This window comes from Electrona antarctica (genome assembly GCF_951216825.1).
Source record: "Electrona antarctica genome assembly, chromosome: 6".
NCBI lineage: Eukaryota > Metazoa > Chordata > Actinopteri > Myctophiformes > Myctophidae > Electrona > Electrona antarctica.
In genome coordinates this window covers 19805466-19817769 of record NC_136811.1, presented here as the reverse complement: position 1 = coordinate 19817769, position 12304 = coordinate 19805466, and the positions used below count along the sequence as shown (strand labels likewise).

General features: G+C 45.9%; 1 protein-coding gene across 2 annotated transcripts in view; it reads left to right on the top strand.

Moving 5' to 3' along the window:
* The window catches only part of plekho1b (pleckstrin homology domain containing, family O member 1b), a 30408-nt gene extending 18527 nt beyond the window's left edge, over positions 1-11881 (top strand). The window contains exons 3-7 of one of the 2 annotated variants that reach the window (XR_013790255.1): positions 852-992; positions 1891-1995; positions 7421-7522; positions 8103-9258; positions 9311-11881. Coding sequence is in view for 1 of the 2 variants with exons in the window: in XM_079504307.1 (XP_079360433.1) it covers positions 852-992; positions 1891-1995; positions 7421-7522; positions 8103-8813 (1059 nt within the window). In the remaining variant the exon portion in view is untranslated. Of the gene's footprint in view, positions 1-851; positions 993-1890; positions 1996-7420; positions 7523-8102 lie in introns of both variants that reach the window. The other variant, XM_079504307.1, reaches the window with a different exon arrangement.
* The last annotated feature ends 423 nt before the right edge of the window (positions 11882-12304 follow it).

Here is a 12304-nt window from a genome sequence, read left to right as displayed (position 1 = left end):
GATTGTGCATTACATTCACCCATTCACACACTGATGGCAGAGGAAACCATGCAAGGCATCAACCTACACATCGGGAGCAATTAGGGGTTCAGAGTCTTGCTCAAGGACACTTTGACACTAACTCTGGCGGATCCCAGGATCGAACTGGCTGCTCTTCCCAACCACTCTACCTCTGAGCCACTGCCGCAGGATTCTGTTGGATGGGGCAGATTTCTAACTTCCTCTCAGTGAACTGAAGTGAATTATGTAACCGTAATGGTTCATTTGTGCTCCATGCCACAGGCATACGACAACATAAACCCAACTTAGCTAACCCTCCCTGACCCCTCTGACCTGGGACTTTAAGTGGATATTGACGGCTTCTGCAGTAAAGGACACTGTACTGCCAGGGGGGACAGACTGTGTGATGATGATGGCACATGCCTCTACATGGTTACATAAAACACGATCAATAATGCAATACTCAATACATAGTTACTTTCTTTTTATACCTAGGCTTTCCACACAGTCCTAGGCAGGGGACACACAGTCCTAGGCAGGGGACACACAGTCCTAGGCAGGGGACACACGTGCGCACACATTCAGGTTGGGGTCAGTGTTAGGGTTAGGTGGTTAGATTTAGGGTTAGGGGTTCGAGTTAGGGTTAGGTTTAGGGTTAAAAAAGGCAAGGTTTAGGGGTGAAAAAACCTTTTAAACTGAAATTAGCCACCCTAACTGCTGTCTTCACAAGTTTAGAAATGTGTGCATGTGAGTGTGTGTGTGCGTGCGTGCGTGTGTGCGCGTGTGTGTGCGTGCTTGTGTGCGTGTCTTCTACTGTTGTTAATGTTGTGTGTTTGTGTGTTTGTGTCTAGGTGAAAGAGGAGAAGAGGTTCCAGGAAGTAGTGGACCTGGCTGACTATGACCGCTCTGAGGAACTCCGCAAGACCAAGAGCCGCAGCAAGAAGAACCACAGCAAGTTTACCCTGCTGCGCTGTCGCTCTCCTGGCAACACGGTACCTGTCTGTCTGTCTGTTTGTGTATTAACTTGTGTATTTTTTCCCGTAAATTAACACCCACAAAAGCATCAAAAGTAGAAGATCCGCACGCTCTAAACGTAACTGAAAAGGTGAAAAGTAACAGTTTTGAACCACCCGACAGAGACGATGTATGCGTTTTGCTTTGTAGCCAGTCTGTGTACACACAACAATGTTGTTGAAAGTTATGTTCCAAGCCATACGATACGATGTTTCTTTGATAACTCCGACATCTCATGTCCTTGGTTTTGCATCCACTTTGCATTGCATCCGACACAAGTAACACAACGCTGGACTGCCGTATGCGGTCGCGTACAATCTAAACAGAGACGTCAAAGATAGTAGAGAGATGGAAGATGGTAGGCCTATACACAATCCAAGTTGTAGTTTTTTGCTAAACATAGATAGTGGATTGATGGAAGATCGTGTACACTGCCCGAGTTCAGTGCATTCAGTGCTTGCTCTGACTACAGAGTGACGTAACAAAGAACATGGCGGCCGAGTTAACCCGCCGTCGGCCCGAATGTCAACCATCTCGTCACCTCGCTCTTTCCCTATACTGTAGCTATCAAGCCCGCTAACTCTCTCTAACCTAATATGCATTTATGCAAGCTAGTACTATGGAAATAGCACATAGACTGTCCTATGTACAGGGTTCTGTCTCTGTCTGTCTGTCGATGTACTTGGAACCAGCCAGTCCAACTCTATCAGTTCGGTTTGTTTAACAGAAATGAAAATCAACTCATTTGACCAAGAAATCAGTGGAAACCTGAAGGCGAGGTGAAAGTCCCAAGAGACACAGGAGTGTGAAAATAAGAGTAAAGCAACAAACTAAAGCTCCCCTCTCTCTCTCTGTTCTGTTCTGATTGAGGTGCAGGTTCCTAACCTGGTGTTCCTGGCAGTGAGCCCAGAGGAGAAGGAGTCATGGATCAATGCCCTGAACTCTGCCATCACCAGAGCCAAGAACAGCATCCTGGATGAGGTAGAAAGAAACACACTGATCTTTAACCCATTTCCATTGGCCACACAGGAAACATGACAAACGTTTCTTCACTCGGCACTAGTTCCACTTCCAGATAAGATGTTTGCTGTTCTCTTCTTGTTTTTATGTGAAAATGGTTGTTCCAAAACATATTTTTACACAGCAATATTATGTTATGGAACTATGGTCTGTTATGTGGTCATGTGTGTTGCTTATTTTAACCCATTTTAGGCGGGAACCCCTTTTGGTGTTAGCATCATGTAACGCTTTTAGCTATTGAAAAATAGCAGATCTACAAGCTCATAGCGCGCCACCAAGTGGTGCGCTACGAGCGTGTAGGTCTGCTATTTTTGAAAAATAGAAGAACCACTGACATAGAAACATAGCTTTTTCAGAAAACTGTCAGGATGTAGAAGACATTTTTAGAAACCCGATCTCAGGTCAAAATGGGTTAAGTTTTTATGATGCATAAAAAAGCAGAAATGGAACTTGCACGCATCTGCTGTCTGCAAGCATGGCGTCAGTATTGCTGCAACGGCAGCATCTTGCATGCATCTGTGGTCTGCAAGCATGGCGTCAGTATTGCTGCAACGGCAGCATCTTGCATGCATCTGTGGTCCACACACTGCATGCCATGCAGTGTTTCTGCTGCTGCAGTACGCAACAGTTCTATACTATACCATTTCTACATTCAGTTTGCCTTTGATAATGACCATTCATTATTAATTAACCATTAAAACTGGGAAAGCATCTGTGTTATTTTAGATTTTAACCAGTGTTGTATATTTTGGCTATTCAAAAATAGCAGATATACAAGCTCATACACAGATGCTTTCACTTCGTGCCGTGGTATGAGCTTGCAGATCTGCTGTTTTTGATCTTCTTCTTCTTCTTCTTCTTCTTCTTCTTCTTCTTCTTCTTCTTCTTCTTCCGAAAACTGGATTTAGAAGACATTTATAGAATCGGCCTCAGGTCTTAGTGGGTTAAAATGGTTCATTTGATTACATTGTCATTTAGTTTAGAGAGAAACTGTTAAAATTATGTGAACTGTTAAACTGTCAAACAAATAAACACATCTGAGTGGACCATCGGGATCTATCTCATTTCAATTAGGACCAGGGCATTATCGACGGCACCCAAAACCCATTCTGAATCCGACGTGTGCCTTGTTACAAGAGACAACTTGTCTCATCCGTAATTAAATGAATCAGATTGAAGATTAATTTAGCCTAGAGTGCTGAATAAAATAATGAGACAAGATGTCCTGTTTAGGTCACATGATTGAGATGGACCGTTTCTGACATGCTCAAACAAAGCCACATTTTCATCAGAACAGAATACTGCAGTATGTTATTAAGTGCATGGGAGACAGCAAGCCCAGGTTGAACTTGACCCCAAGTGACATATCAACATGTCATCGAAACCGTACCGGGGTGGAGCTGCCATTCCAACATATCAAGATTCAAGATTTAATAATTTATTGCCAATACTTTATAGTTGATCTGGAATTTGCTTTGGCGCGCTCAGAGAAAACGACACCACAATACATCTGAGAAGTGTCCACAAAAAACACACTGTGTTTAACGCTGTCAAAAGTATCATTACAACATTTTAATTAATGCAACCATATGGTCCATGCCCTTAAAAGTGACAAATGAAAGTGGATGTGCTTGAGGGCTTTATACAAGTTTATGCAACCGGTGAAGCGGTTAGGAAGTGGGGTTACCTCAGGGGAAGTGCTCTTGTAGAATACTAGAATTTCGCGGGCCTTCGGCCCGCTCATCCCAGAGTTGCGTTGCCCCGCGTTGCGATACAGAAGTCCACAGATACAGAAGTCCACAGTGAGACGCGTTTTATGCAGCTGTTTTGTGTTGCAGCGCGTGCGCGAGCGCGCGCGTGTAGTGTTGTTGTTCTTATCCATAACAATAAATGGATGAAATATGCTCTATATTAGTTATGTATAGATTTAAAGCAGTGGCTGTCAAAGGTGTGATCCAGGGACCCTCATGGTTCCTTGAGGGGGTTCCAAATGGAGCCATTATAGGTCTGTAACTCTGAGAGTGTACAAATGGAACCAAGTGGACCCTACAGGTCTGTAACTCTGAGAGTGTACAAATGGAACCAAATGGACTCATTTATAACGTTTAACTGTGATAGTGTACAAATGGAATCAAATGGGACTCTTATGGGTCCATTTGGTTTTACTGTCAGAGTTATGGGGGTCCTTGAAATTAAAAAGGTTGAGAAGCTGTATGCAATGGCTTATGTCTTGTAAAAAGAGAGACCAGCCTATTCTCCAAACCATCATATCTTATGCTTTGCTAGGTTGTACAAATTAATATTGGGTCAATATAATTTTCAGGACTCACGTGTGTGCTCTCTGTCTCTCTCGCTCTCTTCTCTCTCCTCCGTCTCTGGGGTGTGTGGGGGGGGGGGGGATTAGTTGCGCTGCCTGCGACAGTGCTATACTTGTCCAGCAGCGGTGCAGAACCGAGAGAGTGACACATTGTTTTGGATGTAAACTGCGCAACTTGTAGCTTTAAAGTTCGGATTGTGTAGTCGCACCGGTGGTACAAAGTGAATGTTACAACTCGCACGGTGATGTTGTAAGGCGCAAATGCGAGTACCTAGTCGCACTGTCGAGCCCTGTGTAGTGTAGTGGCATTTTCGCTGCATCGCGAGGCGATCCAAATTCCCCCCCCGCGCACGCACGCGCGCACACACACACACACACTGTACGTAGCTGTGTGTTGTTGCAGCGCGCGCGTGTGCGTGTAGTGTTGTTGTTGTTGTTCGTGTCCATATATGCGCGTCGGTTTGTCCCGCTTGTACCACGCCAGGTTTGCACAGTGCGCTCAGTGCGATATTTCCGAACGTGGGCGTTGTGTGTGTGTGGGTGGGTGTGTGTGTGTGGCAGGCTGGCCTGTGTTTTGTTGCGTGGGGATCGCCATGTGAGGGGGCTAGCCAATAAGGGCCCTGTGTTGCATGTGGAGAATTGTGTAGGTTAGTGTGTGTGGTGTAGCCGAACGGGGTGGTGAGAACATGAGGGGGATGTAGCACAGCAATCGGTGACCCCTACATTAAGCTGTGTTGCTCCCAAGATGCAGTGCAAATGCGTGTTGTAGCAACCGTAGCCAATGGGAAAACAGGATGCAGTGTTGCCAGGTCCGCGAATTGTAAGCGAGTTGTAAGTAGCGTGTTGAATGGCATTTTTTCTGGGCTTGTTTTCATAGACCTGGCAACAAATTAGGCGGGGGTGTCGGTGCTTGTGGCGTGTTTGTGTTTGTGTTTATTTACTCATTGTTTGTGAGTGTGGACGGGAGGCGGCTGTAGTGGCAGTGCAATGACAATTTTTACGCGGGTGGTGTTGACTGTGGCCGTGCTGCGCGACATGAGGAGATAGCCGTGGATCGACGCGGAGGGTAAGTCTGTGACGTGTTAGTGTGTTTAGTGGGTTGTTGCAGTGTGTGTTGCAGTGTGTCAGTGACGTAGTAGCTGGTGCCTTTTGTTCCTGTCCTGGGAACATTGGGCACACCTTTTCAAATGTATAATAGATGTTCTGGTCTTAATACTGCAGACTCTTTTACCAGGGGGGAGATGTGCTGTATGGGCGGGAGAGGTGGGAGAGATATGGGTGCAAGCTGTAACTATAGATAAGTTACTAGGTGTGCAGCATGTGAACGAGGCGACGTATGGTATACAAATGTGCTAACGTGAGCAGCGTGATGTGAGCTGTGATAATAAGCAGACTCAGCTCGGCTGTGTACTTCACTGGGATAGGCTCTATATGCACAGCAACCTTATTGGAAGGAAATTGGGACTCACCTTCCTTGCTTCCTTCACAGGTGTTACCAGTGATACTAATGAAGGCTCTGTTCCATTATTCCGCAGTGGTTCTCGAACCTTTAAATTCCAAGAACCCCTGTAACTCTGAGAGTGTACAAACGGAACCGTAATGGGTCCTTTTTGAACCCCCTCAAGGAATCATGAGGGTACCTGAACTACACTGACCCACTGAATCTGTTTGACAAGAATGGAACAACAGAGCCTTCATTAGTATTATTGGTGGTAACACCAGTGAAGAAAGTAAGGAAGATGCCCAATTTCTTGCTAGCCTCTGTCCCAGCCTTACTCATCTGCAAAGAGAAAAGCCTGGTCACGTTGGTCAGAGAAAAGCCAGCTTGCGGCTAGACACTCTCTACCTTAGCAGATAGTGTCTAACCGGAAGTGGGGCTTCCAGCGTTTGAACTTTCCCTGGAAATTGTAATTTTTCCGCTTCCGCCAAATTCCAGCACTTACGTTTACAACGTCGGTCATGCCCAGCGTGATTTCTTGCCAATATGGCTGCTGTGCATACAGCCTAACGTAACAGGCTAGTGTTAGTGGCCTGTGTTGTCTATAGCACGGGAGCGTCAACAACACAGGTTTCTCCTTCAAAGTAGAAACCTACATTCACCTAGCTGCTTGTTGTCTCGATTCAAACCAAAGTGTGTGTCAGTGGGGATGGCTGATTTAAGCGCAATACATGCTCCTTCTGACGTCAGGGTTCGGACAGGCTTTCCGTAACTATAGAGTCAAGAAAACTGGAGGTGCACGGGTCATAAGGAAAATGACGTTAATTTGTTGGTTATATCACCTCCCTTTTCCGATGAAAAGTTTGGATGCCAGAAGGTGTATGGACCGCCCTTTATCCTCCTGTGTGCATCCATGTCACAAACAGGTGTGTCTTACAGCCAGCTCACGGTCTGAATGCTTTAAAGTTAGACATCCCCTGAGATTTGTTTTGTTTTTGTCGCATTCTGAGGCAATAATTTGATGACCAGCGGAAAGATGCTGACGTCCTAACGGTAGGAGACTCTGCTGGTCATCACATTCCTGGCTTAGGAATGCAGGAAAAAAAATCTCCATAAATTCAAGGCTACATGGGGTGTGTGTAATTGATTGGGTGAACTGCTCCTTTAACTCAGGCCATCACCCTGAGCTATGCAGTTCACTGTGATTGATCTTCTGTTGTTGGGACAACATACTGTACTGTACTGTACTGTACTGTACTGTACTGTACTGTACTGTACTGTACTGTACTGTACTGTACTGTACTGTACTGTACTGTACTGTACTGTACTGTACTGTACTGTACATATGGACAAACAAGCGCATGGCCCCTTCAGTGCTATGTCCTAAAAGAAATGTCCCTGTTCTCTTCTAAATATTCAGTGGATACAAGATACACCCAGCCTAAAAAGAACGTTATCCACATTTCAGCCTAGCAAATTCATCAGTCCATCTGAACACGCTACGCATGCTATGCACGCACGCACGCACGCACACACGCACGCACGCACACGCACAGTAGAAGCAGAAGAGAAAATCCTTCATTCTCTCTCTCCCTCTCTCTTTTGAATGTGTCTGTCTGTCTGTATATAAGGTCACACTGCCAGATGATAGACCGCTGTCACACCTGACCAGGGACAGAGTGAAGATCCCTCACACCAGAAGGCTGCCAACCAGAGGCCACCTGCTGGCTGTGGTCAGTATAACACATGATCTGACACATTTTGTGACAATGCTTAGGACACAAGGGGGGCATTGGTCATTTCAGCTTTTTTACAGATTATGAAAGTACAGAATGTAAGCTTTCAAATTATGTGGCAAACATTGATTGAAATATGAACATAATTGAAGAATATGTGCTTATTTGAATGTTGGAATTTAACCAAGAATCTGAGTAAAAGGTTCGGTGAACTTTTATGCACTGCTGGCTGTTAGGTGGTTTGGTTTCTTAAGTCCACACCTCCCCATCTGTAGCTGAAACCTGAGAACAATAGCCACCACATTAGCCAACAGAAACTGCAGTGCAGATGTAAATGCTGGCTTTGACACGGTAATGTTTGTCTCCACCCCCCGAAGGGTGTAAGGAAACACAAAAACACAGCTCTGTTTACAAACTAATCTAAACAATTTAATTATTCTAAAACGGATATTTGTTATAATGAGAAGTTCTCAAACATACACACTTTCTTTGTCTCTCTCTGTGTGTGTGTGTGTGTGTGTGTGTGTGTGTGTGTGTGTGTGTGTGTGTGTGTGTGTGTGTGTGTGTGTGTGTGCAGGCGTCCACGTCTTCATCGGACGGCATGCTGACCTTAGACCTGATACAGGACGACTCTACGACCCCTCCGCACGAACACGACATCCCGCCTGAGCCGTACCAGCTGACCCCCGACTGTCCCCGCTCCAAAACCTACCACGCTCTCTCCGACAAGACCGCCGAGACCGCTGCCAAATCCCAGAGCCTGCCTCGCGAGGCCGAGGGGAAGGCGCGCATCTCCATCCACTCCCCCCAACCTGAGAAACGGCTCAGTCACGTCGAGAAGCAACGCTGTGCCTCTGCGGACCAGATCCTGACACACTCGGAACCCCGCGGGACAGAGGCCGCCACAGACCGGGTCCCGGCGCTCTCAGAACCCCGCAGGACCAAAACCCAGACTTGTACGGACGCGGCAGCGGCACCAGACGCACCTTTACCGGTCGGCCAGCTTCAGGAGCTGATCAAGCAGAAACTGAGCAGAACCCAGGAGTTACTGTTGGAGGTACAAGGAGGAGCAGGAGGAGGAGAAGAGGAGGTGGATAAGGGAGCGAGAACGGAGGCGGAGAGACTCCTGAAGGAGGCGCTCTCCACCTGGGACCAGGCGCGGGAGGTGCTGCGCGAGGTGACGGAGCTGAGGCAGCTCTACAAACAGATGGACATCGCCACCTCGCAGGCCTCCCTCTCTCCGCACCCTTCGTCTCGACAGAACACCTATCGCAAGAGCCTGATGTGACAGAGATGGTCGTATAATAGCGGAAATAGCCAATCTATAAGCTCACAACACATTGCTGTTCGTTTTGAGCTTGTAGATTGTGTATTTTCGGAACACGACTAAATGACTAACTATGAGTTTATCGTCGAGTCGACATGCAAAAGCCACAAAATTGTAAGCTGTGTTTATTGACTTTCTGCGCTCTGCACCGATGCTGTGAAAGACGTTTTCTCCACAGGGCACCGGTCAGGAAAGTTCTGTTGGCACGGGCCGAATATGCAGAGATACAAAAGACTTTGTGCTGTGGGACAAAAGCACTGGTTCTTGTACGAAACCCAAACTGAATGCTGACGATGTTAAAGGTGGTGTAAGTGATATTATTTTGTGTGTTGTTTTTGTTTCGTTAAAAAGTTAAGCTTTACATTCTGAGAGTACCCGTTGCTACAGTGTGTTTGGTCAGTAACAGGTCTTTACATTCTGAGAGTACCCGTTGCTACAGTGTGTTTGGTCAGTAACAGGGGTCTCCCCGTCTCTCCAGCTCTTTAGTAAACGGAAAATAAATGTGCTGGGTTACCAAAATTATCCAATAAGGAGAGAGAACCCCACAAATGAGACCCCAGTTACTAAACACACATTCTATAGCTATGACTATTACCAGAACAAAGAGCTAGTCCACACGTAAGTTTTAACACGGACAAAACAATATCACACGCACCTCCCTTTAAATGTCGACATTTGGATTAGACGGCAGGATGATGTGAATGTTTCTTTTCTCTCTTGCACACATACTGGAAGACCTGCAGGACCTTCAGCTTCCCGGCACCTCAGCATGGCTCTGGAATGGTGGTTTCATGGTGCTAAGCCACTGACCCAAGGCAGCAGTGCTTCTCAAACCTTTTTTTAATTTCAAGAACCCCCCCCCCCCCCCCCCCCCCCCCTGAGAGTGTACAAATCGAAACGCAAAATGGACCTGTACGGTATACATTTGGCTGACCAATTGAAAGACTATTAAACCGAATATAGGCCTTTGGCTTTGTAGGGCCAAAGCCGGGTGTAAGGGGTCCATTAGGAAACTCCCGAGGGTCTCTGGACCGCACTTTGAGAACCACTGACCCTGAGGTCTTTACCTCGCCACTCGGCACTTCAGTTGCTGAAACCTCTTGTCTTTCTAGGGCAGTGGTTCCCAACCTTTGTGCCCGGGGGGCATTAGTGGCCCCCGAGGAAATGGCCAAACACTCCCATTTTTATGATAACATAAAATGTTTTTTCATGGTGATACCAATAAATAAGAACTTAAAATCTACCACGTTGGTTCCAATTGATCCAAGCCAGACCACGATCGATTGATCGTTAAAATAAATGATATGCTCTGAAAATGCACGCGGCACACCTATCTGACCGCTCAGAGATGGGTGGGCCGCGAATGCTTTCGAGGTCTGGAAGCGCTGTTCTGCTTTGTGTTTGGTTTTGTGCCACCTTCGGCAGGAAGAAGAGGATGTTTATTTTTGCACCCAACATGTTGTTGGCATCGCTGCATTCAGCCATTCATACTCATACCAACATGTTGTTGGCATCGCTGCATTCAGCCATTCATACTCATGTTGTTGGCATCGCTGCATTCAGCCATTCATACTCATGCTGTTTGTTTGAGCCTCTGTAGACAAAGGAAATTTTGCATCTCTTTTTTATGTTTTTCTTTTCCCATAAATTAACATACTAATTTTATAAACTTGCATAGACATGCAAAAGTTGCTAAAAGATTTTTTAAAGACTCAAGGGACATCAAGTTGAAAATAATTGAACATATGAAAAGCGTGTGACTAAATAATGACTACATTGGATCCACTGGAGCACAAGTTCGTTTTTTTCCCCACCATTTCCTGAAAAGTAATAGTTTTGCACATTCAAGGTTTTCGCCCAACAGCGACGATATACATCAGAAGATAACAAAGGAAGTTGTAATGCAGTTCAGTGACCGCTTGTTTAAATAGGAATGATAGATTTGCACTATATGTTATGGGGCTCTAGAATAAGTGGTACAAGACAGATCCATCAGACAATCAAAACCTAACTAAACTACTAAAGGAACTGTAGAACGATCCTGTAGTTATTAATAGTAGTTCATCCTGAAGTTTGTGTTTGGTAGTCTGGTGACACCATGTCATCAAGTGGTTTTAAATAATACAGATCCCTTTAATTAAAGCACTCGACGTGATCCCAGTTTAGATGGATAGTTTATTGTCCTCAAGATGAAATTCAAGCCAAGCTGGTTTATCTAGCTCATTAGCCTTTAGCCCTTCTCTCCCGGCGACATAGATTATGTCCTAAATTTGTATATTTGCTGGGAATGGCGGAACCTACCACCACCAAAGGAAACTAGCATACGGATGGTACATTCCTCATCAACTTCTGTTATGCCTAATTAACGCGTTGTGTCTGTCCATGACGCGCTGTGAGCTTGTAGGTCGGTCGAATGGACAAGCATGAGTATACAAATGATTTCACACACCAACTGTAACAGCTTGGAAAATAAGGGGTTGAGTTAGCTGAGCTGCAGCTAATCCTTACACAGGTTAAGGTGATGGACAGGTGAGGAGAGAGCCAATTGCACGGTGCTGAGGTTACTTGATTGACAGGCAATTACTGAGAAAACTGTGTAATGTTACAACAAGGATTAAGGCAACTAGTGTCCAACCGGCCAGGTTTATGTGTCAGATGGCGATCCCTGTTTTTGTGAGTCTTAGAGTCTAGGACTCACAAAAACAGGGATCGCCATCCCAACCTTTTTATACTGAAGTACCACCTCAGAAAATATTTGGCTCTCCAAGTACCACCATATTAACTGAGTATGCCTGCCCTTTTTGTTCCATTCCTAAGCCAATAATGCTGCTGCTCTGTCTAATCACTAATCAGCACAACTGATGATATTTCTAATGTGATTAATAACGTTCTCAAATCTTCTATTAACGGCTAGGTGCTGTCATGCTCATTTCAGCACGGCTGGATAGGCTATTTCAACCAATTGCTTGGTCAGAAGAACTACCTGTAATATAAATATTTCATTCCACTTTTGTCTTTTTTCTCCTTTTTGTGGGCAACTCCTGTACCTCCTGTACCACCAGAGGAACCTCTGTCCTCCTGTACCTCCTGTACCACCAGAGGAACCTCTGTCCTCCTGTACCTCCTGTACCACCAGAGGAACCTCTGTCCTCCTGTACCTCCTGTACCACCAGAGGAACCTCTGTCCTCCTGTACCTCCTGTACCACCAGAGGAACCTCTGTCCTCCTGTACCTCCTGTACCACCAGAGGAACCTCTGTCCTCCTGTACCTCCTGTACCACCAGAGGAACCTCTGTCCTCCTGTACCTCCTGTACCACCAGAGGAACCTCTGTCCTCCTGTACCTCCTGTACCACCAGAGGAACCTCTGTCCTCCTGTACCTCCTGTACCACCAGAGGAACCTCTGTCCTCCTGTACCTCCTGTACCACCAGAGGAACCTCTGTCCTAGACC